This window comes from Jaculus jaculus, chromosome 9 (genome assembly GCF_020740685.1).
Source record: "Jaculus jaculus isolate mJacJac1 chromosome 9, mJacJac1.mat.Y.cur, whole genome shotgun sequence".
In the NCBI taxonomy this organism is placed as follows: Eukaryota; Metazoa; Chordata; class Mammalia; order Rodentia; family Dipodidae; genus Jaculus; species Jaculus jaculus.
The window spans coordinates 77,950,205-77,973,269 of NC_059110.1; the positions used below are offsets into that span (position 1 = coordinate 77,950,205).

At 41.4% G+C, this 23,065-nt stretch overlaps 1 protein-coding gene across 2 annotated transcripts in view; it reads right to left on the reverse strand.

The window, feature by feature from the left end:
• The window catches only part of Zzef1 (zinc finger ZZ-type and EF-hand domain containing 1), a 199,177-nt gene that overhangs the window by 104,500 nt on the left and 71,612 nt on the right, over positions 1 to 23,065 (reverse strand). For both annotated transcript variants that reach the window (XM_045159638.1, XM_045159637.1), the window contains exons 12-17: positions 19,167 to 19,278; positions 15,512 to 15,724; positions 11,633 to 11,733; positions 9,121 to 9,287; positions 7,367 to 7,500; positions 6,210 to 6,280 (exon numbers count right to left, since the gene is read on the reverse strand). In XM_045159638.1, coding sequence (XP_045015573.1) covers positions 6,210 to 6,280; positions 7,367 to 7,500; positions 9,121 to 9,287; positions 11,633 to 11,733; positions 15,512 to 15,724; positions 19,167 to 19,278 — 798 coding nt within the window. The remainder of the gene's footprint in view (positions 1 to 6,209; positions 6,281 to 7,366; positions 7,501 to 9,120; positions 9,288 to 11,632; positions 11,734 to 15,511; positions 15,725 to 19,166; positions 19,279 to 23,065) is intronic.

Consider the following 23,065-nt stretch of genomic DNA (forward strand, 5'->3'; position numbering starts at 1 on the left):
TCCTGAGTGCTGGGATGAAAGGAATGAGCCACCATGTCTGGTACATAGAGACACAGAGAGAGTGAGTACCTGAGGACCTCTAGCTACTGCAAATGAACTCCAGATACACGTGCCATTTTGTGCATCTGGCTCTATGTGGGTGCTGGGGAATTGAACTTGGGTTGTTAGGCTGTGAAGGTAAATGCTTTAACCATTAAGCCATCTCTTCAGCCCTCTGCTTTTTTAATATTTTTGAGGAACAGTTTCACTCCAGCCCAGGTTGACCTGAAACTCTGTAGTCCCAGGCTGGCTGGCCTTGAACTCATTTCAATTCTCCTACCTCAGCCACCACGTCCAGATGTTTTTTGTTTTGTCTTTTCTTCTTCCTCCCTCCCTCCCTCCCTCCCTCCCTCCCTCCCTCCCTCCCTCCCTCCCTCCCTCCCTTCTTTCTCTTTCTTTCTTTCCTTCCTTCCTTCCTTCCTTCCTTCCTTCCTTCCTTCCTTCCTTCCTTCCTTCCTTCCTTCCTTCTTTCTTTCTTTCTTTCTTTCTTTCTTTCTTTCAAGAATGAGTGAGAGAGAATTGGTGTGCAAGGGCCTCCAGCCACTGTAATTGAACTTCAGATCCATGTGCCACTTTGTGCACATGTGTGACCTTGTACATGTCTTATATGTTTGGCTTATGTGGGATCTGGGGAAAAGAACATGGGTTCTTAGGCTTCACGGGCAAGCACCTTAAGTGCTAAGCCATCTCTCCAACCCTGTTTTTGTTTTGAGATAACGTTTTGCTATGCAGTCCAAACTAACCTACAACTTGCTATGTAGCCCGAGATATCTTACTGCCTCAGTGCTGGGCTTATAAGCATGAGCTATCACACTGAGCTGCACTTAGTTTTAATGCAGTTAGGTCTGCAGACTTGTGTACAGGATTCCAACCTTTTTTGGTTTTATTTTATTATTTTATTTTTTTAAGTGTTAAAAATAATTTATTTATTTAGAGAGAGAGAGAAAGATAATGAGAATGCCAGGCTTCCAGCCACTGCAAATGAACTCCAGGGGCATGCGCCATCTTGTACATCTGGCTTTACATGGGTCCTGGGTAATCGAACTATTAGGCCAGACCATGCTCAGAACAAAGGACCTAACATGGTGGCTGTGCCCTCCAATGACCCCACCTCCCATATTCCTGGACATGATCGGGACCAGCAGTTTTAAGACTCCCCTGCTGGCCAACGGCTGGTCCCCTCCCTAGTTGGGACCTTATAAGGAGACCTCTGCTTTCTCCCATCCTTGAAATAGTTACTTTCCTCAGCCTGCCCCTGGTTCCTAGTAACACACCATCTTTCCCTGCCCTCCCCTTTAAAAGACCTCAATCTTAGGTCATGTATGTGACTTCTCTGGCCTCTTATCTTAGGGCCAGGGAACCTCGCCAGACAGCTGTGCCAATAAACCTGAACTAGCTTTACTGATCTGGTTCCTCGCATCAGTCAAGCCTTTTATGAACCTGGGTCTTCAGGAGGAGACAAGTGCCTTAACTGCTAAGCCACCTTTCCAGCCCTCAGTCAGACTTTTGACTGTCAGACAACCTGTTACTAAGGCAATCATGATGGACAATGGGGATGATGGCGGGGAGGAAAACTCAAGAGTCTCCGTGTTGTTGGGACGCATTATGCATATATGAGAAGATTTTACTGGTACATTTCTCCCCACCAGACTCATGTTGCCCTTTGAATGATGTTGTTAATCTTGACTCTGACCTTAATTGGATTGAACAATGCCTACAAGATCAGTAAGGCCCACCTCTGAGTATGTTTCTGTTCAAAGAGCTGGATCATGAGAAGGTTCTGATCTAACAGGTTCAAAATGTGATTGGGCTATTGAGGAGGCAGTGGGACTGTGGGAGATAGGGTCTGTTGAACAATGGGTTGCCTGGGATGAGCCTTAGAATGCTAGCTCTTGGTCTTCATCTCTTCTTGTGCTTGTCTGCTTCTGGTTGTCACGAGATGAGTGGCTTTCCTCAGCCACACCCTTCCTCAATGAAGCTCTGCCTCATTGAATACCAGAAACAAAGGAGCCAGCTGACCACTGACTGATTGCTCTGAAACCAAGAGCCACAAGAAATCTGTCCTCCTTTACTTTGTTTTTGTCATACTTTGTCACACTGACAAAAATGTCTAACTGATATAAACGGACAGGTGAGGAAGAAGAGTCCTCTACCACTGCACCTTATTCTCCACACACCCTGATGATGAGCACATCAGGAGGCACAGGAAACAGATAGAGGAGGCTGTCTCTCACTGCCTTGTCTTCCTTCTTTTTTTTTTTTAATTTTTATTAACATTTTACATGATTATAAAAAATATCCCATGGTAATACCCTCCCTCCCCCCCACTTTCTCCTTTGAAATTCAATTCTCCATCATCTTACCTCCCCATCTCAATCATTGTACTTACATAAATACAATACCAACCTATTAAGTACCCTCCTCCCTTCCTTTCTCTTCCCTTTATGTCTCCTTTTTAACTTACTGGCCTCTGCTACTAAGTATTTTCCTTCTCACGCAGAAGCCCAATCATCTGTAGCTAGGATATGAGGGAGAACATGTGGGGCTTGGCTTTCTGGGCCTGGGTTACCTCACTTAGTATAATCCTTTCCAGATCCATCCATTTTTCTGCAAATTTCATAACTTCATTTTTCTTTACCGCTGAGTAGAACTCCATTGTATAAATGTGCCACATCTTCATTATCCACTCATCAGTTGAGGGACATCTAGGCTGGTTCCATTTCCCAACTATTATAAATTGAGCAGCAATGAACATGGTTGAGCACGTACTTCTAAGGATATGAGATGAGTCCTTAGGATATATGCCTAGGAGTGCTATAGCTGGGTCATATGGTAGATCAATCTTTAGCTGTTTTAGGAACCTCCACACTGATTTCCACAATGGCTGGACCAGATTGCATTCCCACCAGCAGTGTAGAAGGGTTCCTCTTTTTCCACATCCCCACCAACATTTATGATCATTTGTTTTCATGATGGTAGCCAATCTGACAGGAGTGAGATGGAATCTCAATGTTAGTTTTAATCTGCATTTCCCTGATGACTAATGACGTAGAACATTTTTTAGATGCTTATATGCCATTCGTATTTCTTCCTTTGCGAATGCTCTATTTAGCTCCATAGCCCATTTTTTGATTGGCTTGTTTGATTCCTTATTAGTTAACTTTTTGAGTTCTTTGCATATCCTAGATATTAATCCTCTATCAGATATATAGCTGGCGAAGATTTTTTCCCATTCTGTAGGTTGCCTCTTTGCTTTTTTCAGTGTCCTTTGCAGTGCAAAATCTTTGTAATTTCATGAGGTCCCAGTGATTGATCTATGGTTTTATTGCCTGAGCAATTGGGGTTGTATTCAGAAAGTGTTTGCCAAGACTAGTATGTTGAAGGGTTTCCCCTACTTTTTCCTCTAGCAGTTTCAGAGTTTCAGGTCTGATGTTAAGGTCTTTAATCCATTTGGACTTGATTCTTCTGCATGAAGAGAGAGAAGAATCTATTTTCATCCTTCTGCAGATATATATCCAGTTTTCCCAACACCATTTGCTAAAGAGGCTGTCTTTTCTCCAATGAGTATTTTGGGCATTTTTATCGAATATCAGGTGGCCATAGCTACTTGGGCTTACATCTGGGTCCTCTATTCTGTTCCACTGATCTACATGTCTGTTTTTGTGCCAGTATCACGCTGTTTTTGTTACTATGACTCTGTAGTATAGGTTAAAATCAGGTATGGTGATACCACCAACCTTATTTTTGTTGCTCAGTATTATTTTAGATATTCAAGTTTTTTTTGTGATTCCAAATGAATTTTTGGATTGCTTTTTCTATTTCCATGAAGAATGCCTTTGGAATTTTGATAGGGATTGCATTAAATGTGTAGATTGCTTTAGGTAAGATTGCCATTTTCACAATATTGATTCTTCCAATCCAGGAACAGGGGATGTTTCTCCACTTTCTAGTGTCTTCTGTAATTTCTCGCTTGAGTGTTTTCAAGTTCTCATTGTAGAGATTCTTTACTTCCTTCGTTAGGTTTATTCCAAGGTATTTTGTTTTTTTTTTGATGCCATTGTGAATGGGAGCGATTCTCTGATTTCATCCTCTGTGTGTTTGTTGTTAGCATATATAAAGGCTACTGATTTCTGTGTATTTATTTTGTATCCTCCTACATGGCTGTAGGTTTTGATCACCTCTAACAGTTTGCTAGTAGAGTCTTTAGGGTCCTTTATGTATAGAATCATGTTATCTGCAAATAATGATAACCTGATTTCTTCCTTTCCAATTTGTATCCCATTTATGTGTGTCTCTTACCTATTGCTATGGCTAAGACTTCCAAAACTATATTAAATAAAAGTGGGGACAGTGGACACCCTTGTCTTGTTCCTGATTTTAGTGGAAAAGCTTCCAGTTTTTCCCCATTTAGTAATATGTTGGCTGTAGGCTTGTCATAAATAGCCTTTATTATATTGAGATATGTTCCTTGTATTCCCAGTCTCTGTAGGACTTTTATCATAAAGGGATGTTGGATTTTGTCAAATGCTTTCTCTGCGTCCAATGAGATGATCATGTGATTTTTGGCCTTCAACCCATTTATATAATGTATTACATTTATAGATTTGCATATGTTGAACCATCCCTGCATCTCTGGGATAAAGCCTACTTGGTCAGGATGAATGAACTTTTTGATATACTCTTGTATTCTGTTTGCCAAAATTTTGTTGAGAATTTTTGCATCTATGTTCATGAGGGAGATTGGTCTGTAATTTTCTTTTTTTGTTCTATCTTTGCCTGGTTTTGGTATCAGGGTGATGCTGGCCTCATAGAAGGAGTTTGGTAGAATTCCTTCTTTTTCTATTTCCTGGAAAAGCTTAAGAAGCAATGGTGTTAGCTCTTCCTTAAAGGTCTGGTAAAATTCAGCAGTGAATCCATCTGGGCCTGGGCTTTTTTTAGTTGGGAGATTATTGACAACTGTTTGGATCTCCATGTTTGTTACAGGTCTATTTAAGTGATTAATCTCATTTTGATTTAATTTAGGTAGGTCATATAAATCAAGGAAAGCATCCATTTCTTTCAGATTTTCATACTTTGTGGAATATATGCTTTTATCGTATGTCCCTATAATTTTTTGAATTCCTCTGGAGTCTGTTGTGATGTTACCTTCTTCCTCTCTGATTTTATTAATTTGTGTCTCTTCTCTCTTTCTTTTGGTCAGATTTGCTAAGGGTTTGTCAATCTTGTTTATCCTTCCAAAGAACCAACTCTTTGTTTCATTAATACTTTGGATTGTTTTTTTTTGTTTCTATTTCATTAATTTCTGCCCTAATCTTTATTATTTCTTCCCGTCTACTGATTTTTGGTTTGGCTTGTTCTTCTTTTTCCAAGGCTTTAAGGTGAAGCATTAGGTCGTTTACTTGTGACCTTTCTAATTTCTTAATATAGGCACTTAAAGCTATAAATTTACCTCATAGAACTGCCTTCATTGTGTCTCAGAGTTGGCTTTATTTTTTATCCTTAAATGTTTTTTTGTAACTTAGATAGTCAAAAAGGTCTTCAGTGGATTCAACTCTTATCTATCTTATAATGACTTAGAGTACTTTTTTTAAAAATTTATCTGGGGGCAGATAGAGCTAGAGAGATAAATAGAGGGAGAGAACATGAATATGAATGAGAATCAGAATGAGAATGAGTATGGGTATACCAGGGCCTCTTGCAAACAACCTCGAGTTGCATCTTGCTTGATGTGAGTGCTAGGGAAGTAAGCCTGGGGACCAATAGGCTTTACAATTAAGCATCTTTAACCACTGAACCATCTACTCAGCCTATGGAGTATTCTCTCTCTCTCTCTTTGTTTTTTGTTTTTTGAGATAGAATCTCACTCTGGTCCAGGCTGACCTGGAATTCACTATGTAGTCTCAGGGTGGCCTAGAAGTCATGACGATCTTTCTGTCTCTGCCTCCCAAGTGCTGGAATTAAAAGTTTGAGCCAACAGGCCCAGCTTTGTAAGAGTATTTAAACACTATTTTTGCCACTCTTTGCCTAGTAATAACTCACTCCAGAAACTGAGCCTTCTAAGCTAGGCAGAGGAAACACTAACCTAAATGATATTAAAGAAAGGAATAGCTAAAGAATATAGCTTTGCAAAAATGTGAATTCTTCCAACAATAGAAGAAAATCAAACTTACCTAAAATGTGTGCACAGCGAACGGAAAGTGAGCTGCAGGGATTGCTTGTGTTCCTGTTCGGTGACATTCTTCTAGAAAACCAAACACTGTACATTTAGAAAATCTTCTCCTTAATGTCCCAGAGACCTAGAGCAGCATGAAATGTCACCACCCATGGGTCCCAAGTGTGAAGAAGAACAATGTCAACAGATCACTTCACAGCACCCAACTAAACACTGTGTCCATGTCTAGGAGGACACAGAACTAGCCACATACCCAGAAGGTGGCAGGTGACTTTGGCTCACTGTCAAAGGTAACATATGCAAGCTTTACTGCAGGAAGGTCAGACACAAATGTTGAAGAAGCTGACTTTGAAAAGATGATAATGCCAGGTATGGTGATGCATGTCTTTAATCCCAGTACTTGGAAGGCAGAGACAATAAGACTATATCTGAGTTCAAGACCAGCTTGGACTACAGAATGAATTCCAGGTCAGCTTGGGCTAGAATGAGACCCTACCTCAGACAAAACAAAAACAAAACAAAAGATGATACTCTTTACCCTGAGCATGCCATTCTAAGGGGAAAGGGGGGGGGGGGACATTTCTTTCTTTCTTTCTTTCTTTTTAACCTTTTTCGTTCTACTTGGAAGCAGAATGCTTCTAAGTACTGAAAGCACCTTTCACCTCTGGTACTGCATCTGAGTAACATGGTAAAGGGCTCTAGAAGCATAAGAAGAGGCAGCTGAGGATTAAACCTGAGTTATATTTTCTTTAGTCTTAGGAATAAAATAGGTCAGAGATTTATTACAAAGTAACAGCAGGTAGGAGGGAGGACAGAAGAGTAAATTAGGTATAACCCAGACTAACAAGATTAACCTGAGTTTGCCACTGTTGAAGCTAGGTGATGAATACATTTGGAAGCCAGAAGGATTCAACATATTATTCATTTTAATTTTTTTCATAATTTGGTAAAGAAAAAGAAAAGAAAAAGTTGGTTGTAGGTAATTCATAAAGATGGAGGTTACACTGTGACAAAGTGAAACAAGGTTGGGATATACAGATTGAGCAGTGTCTGTCTCTCAACATCTGTGTCCCACACAAAGCTCTGAATGTAGGATAAGAAAACAAAGCTTAATAGATCTCATCAATGGAATCTGCATTTTTGATACATAATTACCATCATGGTGAAGAGATGGTTTCTTCGAGTCTGTCGATCAGGAAAGAAAATGGCAGCCCCATTGAGAAGGGTGTTTCTGATTTCTTGTTTTAATATTTCCATGGGCATGGACTCTCCATCAGCTCTATCCACCACTGATAAGAAAGAACAATGAAATCAACTCTAATATCAGTTCTCTAACTATATTGCTGGCTCTACTGGACTATAAATTCACTATTTTCCATTTTGTAGTCGATACCAGAATAAAGAAAAACTTGTATAGAGTAGGCACTTAAGGAAACTTATTTTGTGTTTGTTTACATTTAACTAAAACAAAAACTATAATGTACATGTCTTTACTTCATTATCTCTCTGCTCTTTTGAGATACAACTTTGCAAAACCTAAAAATATTTTCACATGGTGTCATGGATCTATTTTTTTTTTTCCAAGGTAGGGTCTCACTCTAGCCCAGGTTGACCTGGAATTCACTCCAGTGGCCAAACTCACGGCAATCATCCTACCTTTGCCTCCTGAGTGCTGGGATTAAAGGCATGTGCCACCATGCCTGGCTTTAGTTTCATTCATCTTTATAATTTCTCCCTTTCAGCCTAGCAACCTCACTCCTCTACTTTAAGGCTGAACAGGGGGATAGTAATTACCTACAATACAATAGAGCTATATATCTGAAATCAGAAGGAAGTCAGCTAATAAATTCTTAACTCAAAATAGTAACTCAAAAGGTATCAAAAGAAATTATCATAACTAGGATGTAGCTCTGTTGATAGAATGCTTGCTTAGAGGGCTGGAGAAATAGCTCAGTGGTTAAAGGTGCTTTCTTGCAAAGCCTGGTAGCCTGGGTTTGATTCCCCAGTAACCATGTAAAACCAGATGCACAGAGTGGCTCATGCATCTAGAGTCATTTGCAGTGGCAAGGTGCCCCGGTAGATTCATTCTCTCTCTCTCTGCTTGCAAATGAATAAAAATATTTTTTAAAAAATAATGCTTGGGGCTGGAGAGATGGCTTAGTGGTTAAGCACTTGCCTATGAAGCCTAAGGATCCCGGTTCAAGGCTCGATTCCCTAGGACCCATGTTAGCCAGATGCACAAGGGGGCGCAAGCATCTGGAGTTCATCTGCAGTGGCTGGAAGCCCTGGCGCGCCCATTCTCTCTCTCTCTCCCTCTGCTTCTTTCTCTGTCTGTCACTCTCAAATAAATAAAGAAAAAAACTTAAAAAAATAATGCTTGGGGCTGGAGAGATGGGTTAGTGGTTAAGGCATTTGCCTGTGAAGCCTAAGGACCCAGTTTTGAATCTGCAGAACCCATGCAGCCAGATACACAAGGTGGTGCACACATCTGGAATCTGTTTACAGTGGCTAGAGGCCCTGGTGCACCCATTCACTCTTTCTATCTGCCTCTTTCTCTCTCACTGTCAAATAAATAAATTAAATTAAATAATTTTTAAAAAATGCTTGCTTGGAATACTGAAGCCCTGAGCTGTATCTTCAGCACTACATAAAACTGGGCATGATGGCACACACTTGTTATTCTACCACTCTGAAAATGAAGGCAGGAGGATCAGGAGTTCAAAGTCATCCTAAATTACACAGTGAGATTGAGGGCAGCTTGGATTACATTCAAAGAAATGTTCATGTTCCACAGCGTCCATCCCTTTCTGGCTCATATGATCACAGAACCTCTCAGGCTTCTATTAAGCAAGGGGTCTATGATCACTAGAACATGATCTCACTGAAGGTACAACACAACCCTTACCCACCATCACATAGATGTGTGTAGAGCTCCTTGGCAGCCTGCACTCCCTCAGAGTGTTGGGCTGTAGACTTCTCCTCGGAGGCAGCAGGTGCATCTTCCTGCAGCACTGAGAAGCAGCTCTGTAGGAGCTGCAGCAGGAGGGTCTGGGCATAGATGCATTCCTCCCTTGGGCTGTACAAGGACAAAGGACATCAGAGAGCAGAAGAGCAAGTTGCTTTCACCCTCAAAGCCCTACATCTGCCTACAAAGCATTATCTTCATGACACCACCAAGTCAGTGAAAGGACCAATCAGTGACAGGAAGCAGGATAGAGCACCAAGAATTTGCTAGAAGTCTGAAAACACAGACCCTGTGTGTCTGCCCACTGTGGGGAAGGAAGCTCATTTCTCATGCTGCTTCTGCATCTATAAAATAAGGAGACAGACTGAGTATCTTTTATCTAAAATACTGGGGACTAGACCAGAAGAGTTTCAGATTTTGGATTTTTTTCCCCCCTGATTTTAGAATATCTGCACATATTTTGGGGTTAGGGCCCAAGTATAAGCATGCAATTCATTTGTGTTGTATACCTTAAATAAACATCCTGAAGGTGGCTTTATATAATGTTTTGTGTTTTTTAAAATCCCGAGGATCAAATGCTGGTACATGTTAAGCGAGTACTGTGTCACTACGCTACACTTCCAGCCATACAGTATTTTTAGCTCACCTGCATTTTGACTGATTCATGATATAAGGTCAGGAATATTCTATTTATAAACAATTCACATTATTACAGATTTGGATTTTTTTTTTTTTTTTTTTTGAGGTAGTGTCTCACTCTAGCCCAGGCTGATGGCTGACCTGGAACTCACTCTGTATTCACAGGCTGGTCTCAAACTCACAGTGCTCCTCCTACCTCTGCCTCCCGAGTGCTAGGACTAAAGGCATGCATCACCATGCCTGGCTCAGATTTGGATTTTTGGATTAGGGATGCTCATTCTGAACTACTATAATTCTTGACCTGCTTGTTCCAGAAATCATGAGGATAATCAAATAAGACAATGTTTGTAAAAATGCTTCCTAAATATTCTGTACAAATCTGAGGTGAGGGCTGGAGAGATGGCTTAGCAGTTAAGCGCTTGCCTGTGAAGCCTAAGGACCCCAGTTCAAGGCTCATTTCCCCAGCACCCAAGTTAGTCAGACGCACAAGGGGTGCATGCGTCTGGAGTTCATCTGCAGTGGTTGGAAGCCCTGGTGCAGTGGTTGGAAGCCCTGGTGCGCCCATTCTCTCTCTCTCTATCTGCCTCTTTCTCTCTCTCTCTGTCACTTTCAAATAAATAAATAAAAATAAACAAGAAATTTAAAAAAATCTGAGGTGTTACTTTCAATGACAACATCTTTCAAATCAGCAGAATATATGCTAGTATAGAGTAAAAAAAAATTACAAGAAAAAAGGTGCATTTAAAATAGCAATATTTGCTGACAGAAAGCTGGAAGAAGCCATTCTACATGTAGCTCAATGGGAGAAAGAGATACCACCAGTGAAGATACTCAACAGTGGACACTGCAAGCCTTATAATTGGCTAGCCAGCCCAAATGAGCCAATGGGTGTAACAGTGGCTCGTCTGTCATGGTGGAAACCAACTACCCTCCAATTGGACTGGAGGCCTGCTCCATGGGGGAAACACATCCCTGACACTGAAAACTTAAAACAGGAGTAGTCATGAGCCCTAGGGGTGTAACATCTGATGATATCTGGAAAAATGTATATACTATGCTTATCAAACTGCCCAGTAAGCACTTCTCTTAATATTTATACCCTTATATTAATGCTACTCGCACTTTGGGTAGAGAATCTTCTCTTTTCAGATGGCAGTGTCTTTGGGATGACTCAGAAGGTATCATGGTGCTGGAAAGAAGTGACTGGAATACTGAGTAACATCTCGATCACACCTTCCAAGGCTCAGGGTCTAATGCGGAAGAGGTGGCGGAAAGAAAGTAAGAGCCAAAGGAAGGGTACGACTCCTTACAATGTGCTCCCTCCAGACATAAAATGGCCTCGATATCCATGACCTCATAGTGCCTGATACTACCTACACAAGACCATCATAAGAGGAGGAAAAGACCATGACATCAAAATAAAAGAGAGACTGATAGAGATGGGGAGGGGATATGATGGAGAATGGAATTTCAAAAGGGAAAGTGGGGGGTAGGGTATTACCATGGGATACTTTTTATAATCATGGAAAATGTTAATAAAAATTGAGGAAAAAAAAACATAAAAAAAAATAGCAATATTTGGGACTGTGGTTAAAGGTACTTGCTTGTAAATTCTGCCAGCCTGAGATCGATTCTCAAATACCCATGTAAAACTAGATGTACAAAGTGGCACATGTATCTAGAATTCATAAGCAGTAGCAAGAACCCTGACTGCATTCCCTCATTATCTCTCTACACTCCAAATAATAAAAAAATAGTAATATTCAAGGTTTTCAGTTTCATTTATGATTACCAACTTATAATAAATTCTGACTTACTTTTGCTTTAATTTACTGTAAAATTTCCAGAAGATCTGCAAATCAAGACCCGCGAAGTCCAGAAAAGATTTACATTTTAAGCCACTTTCTTTCTGTTGCACCTAAAACATGATAAAGACCAGAAAAAGTAAAGCTGAAAAATACAAATAAAATTGAAATATTGGAACACCTCATTTACTTATCACTGTTAAGTGGCTCCACCTAGGTGAAATTCCCATAAAATCAACAGTTACTCTAAGATACTAAAGAGTGTGTGTGCAAGTCGGTATGTGGCTAGCATATATGTACATGTGTGTATGGATTACACATATAGAACTCCTAATACCCACATATCCACAAAGGTTCTCTGGCTTTGTAATACAGCATCTGGAACATAAGTCAATCTTCACTTGATGCTGATGAGTCCAGGACTGTACTGAGTATATTTAACATTTCTCTGCATGTGGTCTGTACTTCTATTATAAACCCAGATACCACTTATATACGTCTCCTTCTTTTTGGTTGTGATCAAAGCTCTTGGTTAAAGGAACCCAAGATGGCTAAAGAGATGGCTTAGCGGTTAAGGCTCTTGCCTGTGAAGCCTATGAACTTGAAAGGATAAAAGTTGCCCTATTTCTGCTGCCCTGTTTTCTATTTGCTCTGCTAACCTGCCTTTTTAAGCTTCTGTAATATGGCTTGCTTGCTGCTGCACTGAATCACAGAACCGCCATTTTGCAACTGCCTCCATTTTGTAAAAAGCACACCACGAGGAACCTGACCTTTTGTACACCTTACACAATGCCTAAATTCCCGGGACTCAAGCTGAACAAACAACTCCTAGTTCCTCATTAAGATAACTCCCCACCTGGACACAACCAATCAACGGTCAACACATATCTGAAGCCCCCAGACACGAGCCCACCCCGTGGGCCCCACCCAATCAGAGGGACCCAGGGCTGGAAAGCCCCTATGACTCTGCATACCTGTGGTTTTAGCCTATATAAGCTGACCAAACCCGTTGCTAGGGGCTCTCTTCACCCCTCTTGCGAGAGGAATCTGTGTTGAGCCCCGATGCATCGGATTCAATAAACCTCGTGCGGTTTGCATTGAGAGCGTCCTGTGTGAGTGTTCTTGGGGTCGCGTAGACAGCCCTGAGCAGGGACCCCTCTGGGGAACTCCACAAACTCATGTTTGAATCCCCAGGTCCCAAATAAAACCAGACACACAGTGACACAAGCACACAATGTCTCACATGTGCACAAGGTGGAGTATGCATCTGGAGTTTGCAGTGGCTGGAGTCCTTGGCATGCCCATTCTCTCTCTCTCAAATACATTTTTATGAAAAAAAAAATTTATATTTTTAAAGAAAGAGCTGGGCATGGTGGCATAAGCCTTTAATCTCAGCACTTGGGAGGCAGAGGTAGGAGGCCAGCCTAAGACTACATAATGAATTCCAGGTCAGCCTGGACTAGAGTAAGACTCAACCTTGAAAAGCAAAAAAAAAAAAAAAAAAAAAAAAAAATCCAAGAAACCATATTTCCATTGAGTCATGAGCTTCAGAACATGCACTGGGCAGAAAGAGGGCTCCACTGAAGAAGCCATGGTAATAACTGTAAGACTCTGTCTTTGAGTGAACTGTTACTGAATTTTATTTCACTTAGCCCAGGCTGACCTGAAACTTGCTCTTCAGTCCCAGTCTGGCCTTGAATTCATAGTAATCTTCCTACCTCTGCCTCCTGAGTGCCGCGTTTAAAGGCGTGCATCATCACACCCAGCTGTTACTGTACTTTTTAGTGATTGTAAAAGTTAGCAAAAAGCAAAAACACCAACTATCTTAAATCCTGATTTTCTAGTCCATTTAGTAAATAAATAAAATTGTCTTCAGAAACAATTCCAAGGTCTGCTTGGACCTGTGAAGGCAGGCCAGCTTCTTCTGCCATTACGGAACTTCCCCTGGATCTGTAAGCTTCAATAAATCCCTTCCTCCATAAGTGTGCCTGGTCTGAAAGTTCATCTCAGTGAACCTGAATTTGTCTGCTACAGAACTTGGTACAGAGGAGTGGGCTGAGATGTACCTGGCCATGTGGATGTTGATCTTTTGGAACCTTTGTTTGGAGGAATAGGCATGGACTTGGTGTTTGTAGCTGAAGATGTCTTCTGGAGTGGTAAGCCAAGTTTTATGGACTATTCTGATAAGAGTCTGAGAATGCTAAGTGCAGACAGCATTGAACTTCGAGGCTTGGCTTATGAGCTTTCTAAGGGGAAGGAAAGACTGCAGAGGACTTTGTTGGAACTGGGCCACTGGCATAAGGGCTGGCTGCGTCCTGCTGCCCAGGCTGAGAGAGTTTGATCAAGGTTAAATTTGTAATGGACTGATGTGCTTGGCTAGAGATATTGGACTGAGAGACTTAAGATTTTAAGCTGGAAAACTTAAAGCAAGTTAAATTTACTGGCACAAAGACTGGCTTTAGATTACTAAAGCTGCTATTGTCAAGCACATTAGCAATCTTAAAGGACCATGGAAAGGATGCCTGAGGAAAGACTATCATAGAAATGCAAACACTTTTGGAAAGAGTTGATTAGAGAAGGAACCTGCTTTTCAAGGCTATGATTTGTTTTGTCCCTGAATTAAGAATATGGCTGTGTCCTACACACCTGGTATTGGTTTCAGAAGCATGAAAAATGCGAGGAGTGGTTGTGAATTGCACATGCTTCCCGGAGCTGCCGCTGAGAAGTGGCATGAGGTAGGGCCTGATGCCCTGATAGGTTGAAAGAGCCTTTGGAAAATGTGAGGAGTGGTCATGAATTACACATGGTTCTAGGAGCTGCTGCTGAGATGCAGCATGAGGCAGGGCATGATGCCCTTATAGGCTGAAAGAGCCTTTGGAAGATGGACCGTGGTTTGCATGAAGACCTCAAGATGTTTTGGATATACCAGGACTGTGCAAGGGCTACCATGGAGTGCACTGTTGGCCTGGGATGGAAGTGTTCCTCTGCTACTCTGCTCAGCTGGAGGGGTGGAATTTGAAAATCTGGAGACTGTCGGTATCTGGTTATGTTTAACTTGAATTGCAGAAGTTTGATATTTGTTTGATGGTGGTTGAATTTGCATTATTTAGTCTCTCCTTGCTATGCCTTATACCAGTTGAAAATGTTTACTCTGTGCCTTTATATGTTAGAAATGTTTAACTTGTTTGATTTTACAGGTCTTAATATCTTAAATTGGTCAAGACTGTGGGGACCTTTGAAATTGAACTGAGTACAATTTACAATGTGTCATAGTTATAAATCTGTTGGGGGCCAGGGGCTGAAAGTGGTGGTTTGAATAGAATAGATGGCCCCCAATATATTCAGTTGTTTGTAGTTTGCATCTGCTGGCTACCTGGCTGGAGGCAATGTCACTGGGTGATCTTAAGGTGTGGTAATTTCAATCTAAAGATATGCAAAGTGTGTCTAGCTGGAGTTCCTGAAGTTTGCTGTGGCCTTTGACCTTTAGGATTATACTTCTTTCTCTGTCTGCTTGGACCTGTGAAGGCAGACCAGCTTCTTCTGCCATTATGGAACTTCCCCTGGATCTGTAAGCTTCAATAAATCCCTTCCTCCAAAACTGAAAAAATAAAATAAAATAAAATAAAATAAAATAAAATAAAAAGAAACAATTCCAAGACTCAATCCTATGGAGCTAACCTGTTTGCCCCCTGGGCAAGAGTAGCTGAGGATCTATACTATGTCTATGGCCCCATGTACAGTCTTTCACTGTGTGGTCTTTCCAGATCATCATGCAACATGATGCCTGTTATGTTCATTCACATTGGCATGGTGTCAGAGGGCTGACTGATGTTCACTTCTCTTAACATTGACATCCATTTTTTTATATGACAATGAAGAACCCCTACCTACCAGGTCATGGGCGAGCTGCTGGATGAACTGGAGGGTCTTGAGGAGCAGGGTAGCCCCACAGACATTCTCTGAGTCCTTTCTGCAATGGGTACAGAGGATGTTCTGCTCTGTCTCCACTCTTGCAGGCCGGAGGTATCCACTGATGCTCAAGCCTTGTACTCCTAACCGATCTGCTGTCTCCTGACGGGTGCAGAGGAACTTCACCATCAAATACTAGAAAGGATAGGAGACATCTATGATAAGGACACCAAATCCCTGAATGAATTAAGGAGGTGGAGAAAGCCTTTCTAGGAAGGTTCCTCTTGATTTTAATAATTTATTACATAACAACACACCCAGCATTGAGGACACAAAATATAAGTTCAGTATATACAACAAATAGGAAAAAGATAAGACGGGCCTGGTGGGGCACGCCTTTAATTCCAACACTCAGGAGGCAGAGCTAAGTGGATTGCTGAGAGTTCAAGGCCACCCTGAGACTACATAGTGACTACATAGTGAATTCCAGGTCAGCCTGGGCTAGCAAGACCCTACCTCGGAAAAAAAAAAAAAAAAGAATATATTGAATGAAGTCAGTTTTTGGTGAAGTCAGTTTTTGGTAAAGATCACAATAAAAGACTCTCTGCAAGGCAAAAACTGGATAAGAGTAAGGTAAGTATGTTTGGTATCAGCATAGTCATGACATCATAGATGCATGATGGCTGGGGATGGTGGTGTACACCTTTAATTCCAGCATTCAGAAGGAACAGGAAGGATGATCTCTGTAAATTTGAGGACAGCCTGGGATGACATAGTGAATAGCAGGTCAGCCTGGACTTGACCCTACCTCAAAAAAACAACCAACCAACCAAACAAACAAACAAACAAACAAAAAGATACATGAAAAGAGTGAATGTCTCAAGGGATCACCTCAAACTAACTGATACATACTTCCCATGTGCTAAAAGGCAAGGAAATACTCTTGTCTGCACAAAGCAAAATGTACTTCAAAGTCCAACTTTTAGCCTGGTAATAGTGGTATACACCTTTAGTCCCAGCACTCCAGAGGCAAAGGTAGGTGGAGCACCATGAGTTACAGGCCACCCTAAGGCTACACAGTGAATTCCAGGTCATTCTGAGACCCTATCTTTAAAAAAAAAAAAAAAAATCCAGCTTTTTTCCCCCCAAAAGTTCAACTTCTCTGTAAGCTATCTGCTTCTTACAATGAAAGTTGTTTTGGTAAGGGACTTTCTAAATCTGCTAACTCCATAAATATTTACTGAGCAACTACTATGTACAAAACCCAAAGACAGGTTCTAAATTCTCTTGTTTAGTCTAAAATCTATAATTAAGGTTAAGAAAAAATTTTTTAGATGAGCTGAAAACCTCCTCCATGTACACCAGCTGACAGAAAGCTGGAAAAAGCCATGCTGAATGCAGTTCAATGGGAGAAAGAAATCACCAGTGAAGATACCCAACAGTGGACACTGCAAGCCTTATATTTGGCCAACCAGGCCAAATGAGCCAACAGGTGCAATAGTGGCATGTCTGTTATGGGGGAAGCTAACCGCCCTCTAATTGGACTGGAGGCCCACCCCATGAGAAGGAATACATCCCTGATATTGAAAATCTACAAGGGTAGTCATGAGCCCAAGAGGTATAACGTCTGCTGTTGTCTAGCTAAAAGTATATACTATGCCCACCAAACAGCCCAGTAAGCATTTCTCTTACTGTTCATACCTATATATTAATGCTACTCTCACTTTTTGTCAGAGAACCTTCTCTTTTCAGATGGCAGTGACCTTAGGATGACTCAGAAGGCACCATGGTGCTGAGAAGTGACAGAGGAGGACTCAGCACTGAAATATCTCAATCACACCTTCCAAGGCTCAGGGTCCATTGTGGAAGAGGTAGAAGAAAGAATATAAGAGCCAAAGGAAGGGTAGGACTCCTTACAATGTACTCTCCAGACACAAAATGGCCTGGATATCCATGACCTCACAGTGCTTGACACTACCTACACAAGACCCTCATAATAGGAGGAAAAGATCATGACATCAAAATAAAAGAGAGACTGATTAAGAGGGTAAGGAGATATGATGAAGAGTGGAGTTTCAAAGGGGAAAGCAGGGGGAGAAGGGAATTACCATGGGATATTATTTACAATTATGGAAGTTGTCAATAAAAAAATAAAAATAACATTGAAAAGATTAAAAACATTCTTATATTCTTTCTAGTACTTTGAAAGCATTTATCTCAGTTGGTTTAGTTTTTTTGTTCTGCCTTGTTTTCACTTAGCTCTTTACTCTTGCTTGTAATGTATTAGAATGTACATTTCATTTTTTTCAATTAAAAAGTTATGTGTCTATTAAAAAAATTATGTAGCCAAGCTTTCACAGTGCCAGAGGTGCTGTATAGGTTGCTAGGGGAGAAGAGTCAACAGTCCGGCCATGGACCCTGTGCAATGTACAGCAACCAGCCAGGCAAGTTGCTGGTGCAGCACTGGTGCATGACTATTATGGAAGTGAACAACTGCTTTCTGATTGGATTTGAGGCTTGCTCCACAGGAAGGAGTTCATGCCTGGTAGTGAAAACCTAATCAAAAGTTTGTGGCTAGTGAGGTCCTAAGTTCTAGGAGGGAAGCTATTACTGTGGTTTGTCTAAATGGATAAGTTTTAGCCACCAAGCTGCCCTGTAAATATGTGTTTATGCCCATTAATTCATGCTGCTTCTCAGCTTTGATCAGAAAACCTTTCTTCTGCAATGGGAAGCAAGTACCAGAAAGACTCAAAACTTGTCAGAGTGTTGAGAATGAGTCACTATTAAGTTCTTAGCTCTAAGTGGGACAATTATATATTATCCTCTCCAAGGCTCTGAGAATACTGCAGAAGAAGGGGCAGAAAGAATGGAAGAGTCAGAGGACAGGGAGGGATGCTGTGGAATGCTGTCATCTGGACATGACATGGCTACTACACACACTGAACTCATAGCAAGTCATTGCCTGCACAAGACCTGCATAAGACTTGGCCCATCACTGTTCTGTCACAGATAGTGAAGGAGCTGGTGAGGACCCTGCTTCTCCTTGAGGAGTTACTGCCAGTTAATGGTGGTGGCTGGGGGAGGGAGAGACATTTTCTTCAGTGGTGTAGCCACTGCTATGTTGCCTGTGTTCCGCTAAAACCCCTTATCCATCCATGCTCATGTAAGCAATTCCATTAGTAGGACACACTCCTTCTCCCTCCCTTCCTCCTCCTCTCTTATACATAGCATCAAAGTCAAGTGGGACCAGTTGGGGAGAATAAGGAGTTCAATGGGAGAGAAAAGGGGACAAGAGAAAGTAATGAGAGGTGAATATGAATAAAGTATATTGGTTACATGTATAAAAATTATCAATAAATCAAATAAGTTAAAAAATATGTAGGTAGACAGCCATTATTTCTTTTACAGCCAGCCAGGGGAACAACTACACCTCTCTTGCATTTATTGCCTATGTACTCACTGTTCTCTTAGCCAGAGACACCTTTCCTAACACCTATCAGCCAGGCTAAAAATGGTGCCACAGCCAACTTTTAATGTGGCATGATCACACCCTCCTTTGCTAAAAAGCCTTCCCTAGTGAATTCCAGCACAAGAGGAGAGCAGGTGGGTATAGGAAGTCATACTTGCAAGTGCTTACTTTGGCAACTCTGCATTGCTGCAACTTGACATCAGCTTCATCCCACTCTTCTTCCAGCTCAAACCAGCCAATAGGATCATCCTCTCCAAGGTCATCAGATGAGCAACCAATCCTGTGAACACAAGCATAATCACAAAATGGTTTCTTATTTCTAAGTTTCTCCAGAGTGACAAATGAAGCATCATCCAGATGGCATTTAACTCATATAGAAAGCCTGCCTATTAACAAGTGGAGACTGGGTGTGGTACCTGGTACCTCTTGAAACAGTTGTAAGTGCCTCTCCATTTCTCAGTCTCTTCACTTGTGAACTGGGGACTGTGCAGCCCCACATACAACCTGAGAACTAAAAAGATAGCTTGTTCACTAAATAATGACTTTTCTCAAGAATGGTATTTGAAGTCAGGTATTTTTGGTGAGATTCAGGAGTGAGGTACAACAGCAGGTAGAACCAAGGGAGAGGCAAGCTCAGCTTCCTTTCCTTAGGTCTGCTTGACACATGTATGACCAGCCTGAAGTTTGGGCCACGTGCAACACTTGTAACAGTAAAGGCCTGGGGCTTTCAGACTCAAGCTCCAAAGAAGGAAAACCTCAGCCTTCAAAGGCTGCTGTCCTTCCAAGAAAGCCTTCCAGCATGGAAGTTGAAGCACAATGGCTGTGCCACTTCTGCTCCCTTTGCAGGAATCAAATGACTAAGGAGGAGAAGGTAGTCTTTTCAAGTACCAATTATAACCTTGTCCTCCTTGACCTGTGGTTCAGCTACTGATCTCAGCACAGGAGTGTTCTGTATGCATGTGACAAGCAACCATGGCAACTATAGGAAGAAGTAGGAAGAAACAATCCAGAGTAAGTTGTGGAACAAAGTGAAAAAGATGGCTTTCTTCACAAAGGCCTTTCTTGGGATAAACCCACTGTGACACAGTTGGCCCCAACTTAACAGTAAAATTTGATTAGCCCAAAAATGTCAACCAAATCTCATCCACAATGCATGTTCAAAGATTTTTCAATGTATTCTTTGAGGGCTGGGGATAGAGCTCAATGGCATAGCATTGCCTAGCATGAGTAAGGCCCTGGTCCATTCCACAGCTATGTAGATCAGGCTGGCCTTCAACTCTCAATCTGCCCACTTCATTTCCTGAATGGTGAGATTATAAACATGTGCCACCATGCCTGGCAGAAAGTTTAACTCTTTAGGCATCATTAAAAAACTTAGGTGAAGGCTGGAGAAATGGCTTAGCAGCTAAGGTGCTTGCCTGCAAAGCTAAAGGACGTAGGTTGGATTCCCCAGGACCCACTTAAGCCAGATGCACAACGTGGCACATGTGTCTGGAGTTCATCTCTAGTGGCTAGAGGCCCTGGCATGCCCATTCTCTATCTGCTGCCCCTCCCTCTGCTTCTCTTTCTTAAGTAAATTAAAAAAAAAAAAAACAACCTAGGGGAATTACAGCAAGTTCTAGGTCAGCCTGGATAGAAAGCAAGACCCTACCTCAATAAACCAAAACCAAAAAAAAAAAAAAACAACAACAACAAAAACACCTCTCAGGACTGGAGAGATAGCTTAGCTATTAAGCCACTTGCTTAAAGCCTGACAGCCCAGATGTGAACCCCTAGTATCCATGTCAAACCAGATGCATGCATCTGACCTGGAGTTTGTTTGCAATGGCAAGAGGCTCTGATGTATCCATTTTTATTCTCTCTCTCTCTCCCTGCTTGCAAATAATAATAATAAATAAATTTTATTTTATTTTATTTTTTGATGCAGGGACTCCCTCTAGCCCAGGCTGACCTGGAATTCACTTTATAATCTCAGGCTGGCCTTGAACTCACAGCAATCCTCCTACCTTGATATCCTGAGTTCTGGAATTAAAGGTAAGCATCACTATGCCTGGAAGAGAAACCTCAAACTTGGGTCATTAGGCAGTGCAGGCAAATGCCTTAACCACTGAACCATCCCTCCAGCCCATAAATACAAAAAAAAAAAAAAATCTCAGTATAGAGCTGGTAGAAACTCAGGGAACGCAGAAGCAAATCAAGTCACTAAACTATCCTGCACAGTAGGCAGAATGGGAAAAGTTAAATACTGTCTTCTTAAGTATGCAAAGAAGCCAGATAGCTGGCCCTGGAGCATCCAGAAGGACATGATGACAACAACAAAATGGACAGGAAGACAGATGCATGCAAATTTAACATTTTAATATCCAAATGAGAGATGAACTGATTATATGTAGGCCAACTAAATCTGGATTTATGAATAACTCACTCTGGTACCAGATCAAATCATTAAGGGAATAGTGAATAAGCCTGTCTTTAGGTTTAAAAAAAAAATCCATCTTGCATAAGATGTGAAAGACCTTGTTTGAAAGAATGTTTACAGGAAAAAAAAAAACACTTTAATATATCTCAAGATTCAAACATGACTAAGATCGGGTATTACCTGGCATGGTGGCACACACCTTTAATCCAAGCAGTTGGGAGGCAGAGAAAAAAGGGTTGCAGTGAGTTCAAGGCCAGCCTAGAGCTACATAGTGAGTTTCAGGTCAGTGTGGGCTAGAGTAAGGCAGACCCTACCTCTAAAACAACAACAACAAAAAAAAAAAAAAAAGAAAAGAAAAGAAAAAAGAAAGGAAGAAAAGAAAACCTGTCCTGGGAAGATGGCTCAGCATGCCAGGCCAGGTTCAACTCCTCACCCAAAGAAAGCAAGATATCAAGTGACTAATACATCTGTGATCCCAAGACATCTATGACAATGGAAAGCAGTCATGAGAAGCCAAAGCTCACACGCAACTAGTTTCATGTTTCCTTGTAGTCTGGCAGTTCATTTGTAATAGCAAGAGACGCTATCTTAGGGTTGGAGAGATGGCTCAGCAGTTAAAGGTACCTAGTTGCAAAGAAGTTGTCCTCTGACCTCTACATGCACATCATGCCATGAACATATATAAATTAATTATTTAAAAAAGAAATAGGGGCTGGAGAGATGGCTTAATGGTTAAGGTACTTGCCTGTGATGCCTAAGGACCCAGGTTCAATACCCACATAAAGCCAGATGCACAAGGAGGCATAGGTGTCTGGAGTTCATTTGTGGTAGCTGGAGGCTCTGGTGCACCCCTTCTCTGTCTGTTTCCTTCTTTCTCAAATAAATAATTATTTTTTAAAATTAAAAAAGATAGCCAGGTATGGTGGCACATGCCTTTAATCCCAACACTCAGGAGACAGAGGTAGGAGGATCGCTATGAGTTCAAGGCCAACCTGAGACTACACAGTGAATTCCAGGTCAGCCTGGGCTAGAGAGAGACCCTACCTTGAAAAATAAAACAAAACAAAAATTAAAAAAGAAGTAAAATCATGCCATGTTTTCTGGCAGACATCTGTAATCCTAGCAGTTGGAAGGTTAAGGCAGAAGGATTACTGCAAGTTTGAGGCTAGCCTGGGCTATAAAGCAAGTCCCATTTCAAAAAAAAAAGGAGGGGACTCAGAGCTGTTAAAGGTGCTTACTTGCAGAGCTCACACACCCAGGTTCAATACCACATTACCCATGTAAAGCTTAATACCCCAAAACCCACATAAAGGCAGACACACAAAGTAGTGTGTACATCTGGAGTGAGTTTGTAGAGGTCAGAAGCCCTGGCATGCCCATTCTCTACCCCTCTCTCTGTGTGCAATAAATAAATACCAAAAAAGAGGGGCTGATGGTGGAAACCAACTGCCCTCTAATTGGACTGAAAGCCCACTCCATAGGATCCCTGATACTGAAAACTTAGAACAGGGGTAGTCATGAGCCACTAGAGGTGCAACGTCTGCTGCTGTCTAGCTAAATATATATACTATGCTTATCAAACTGCCCAGTAAGCACTTCTCTTAATGTTCATACCCTTATGTTAATGCTACTCTCACTTTTGGTAGAG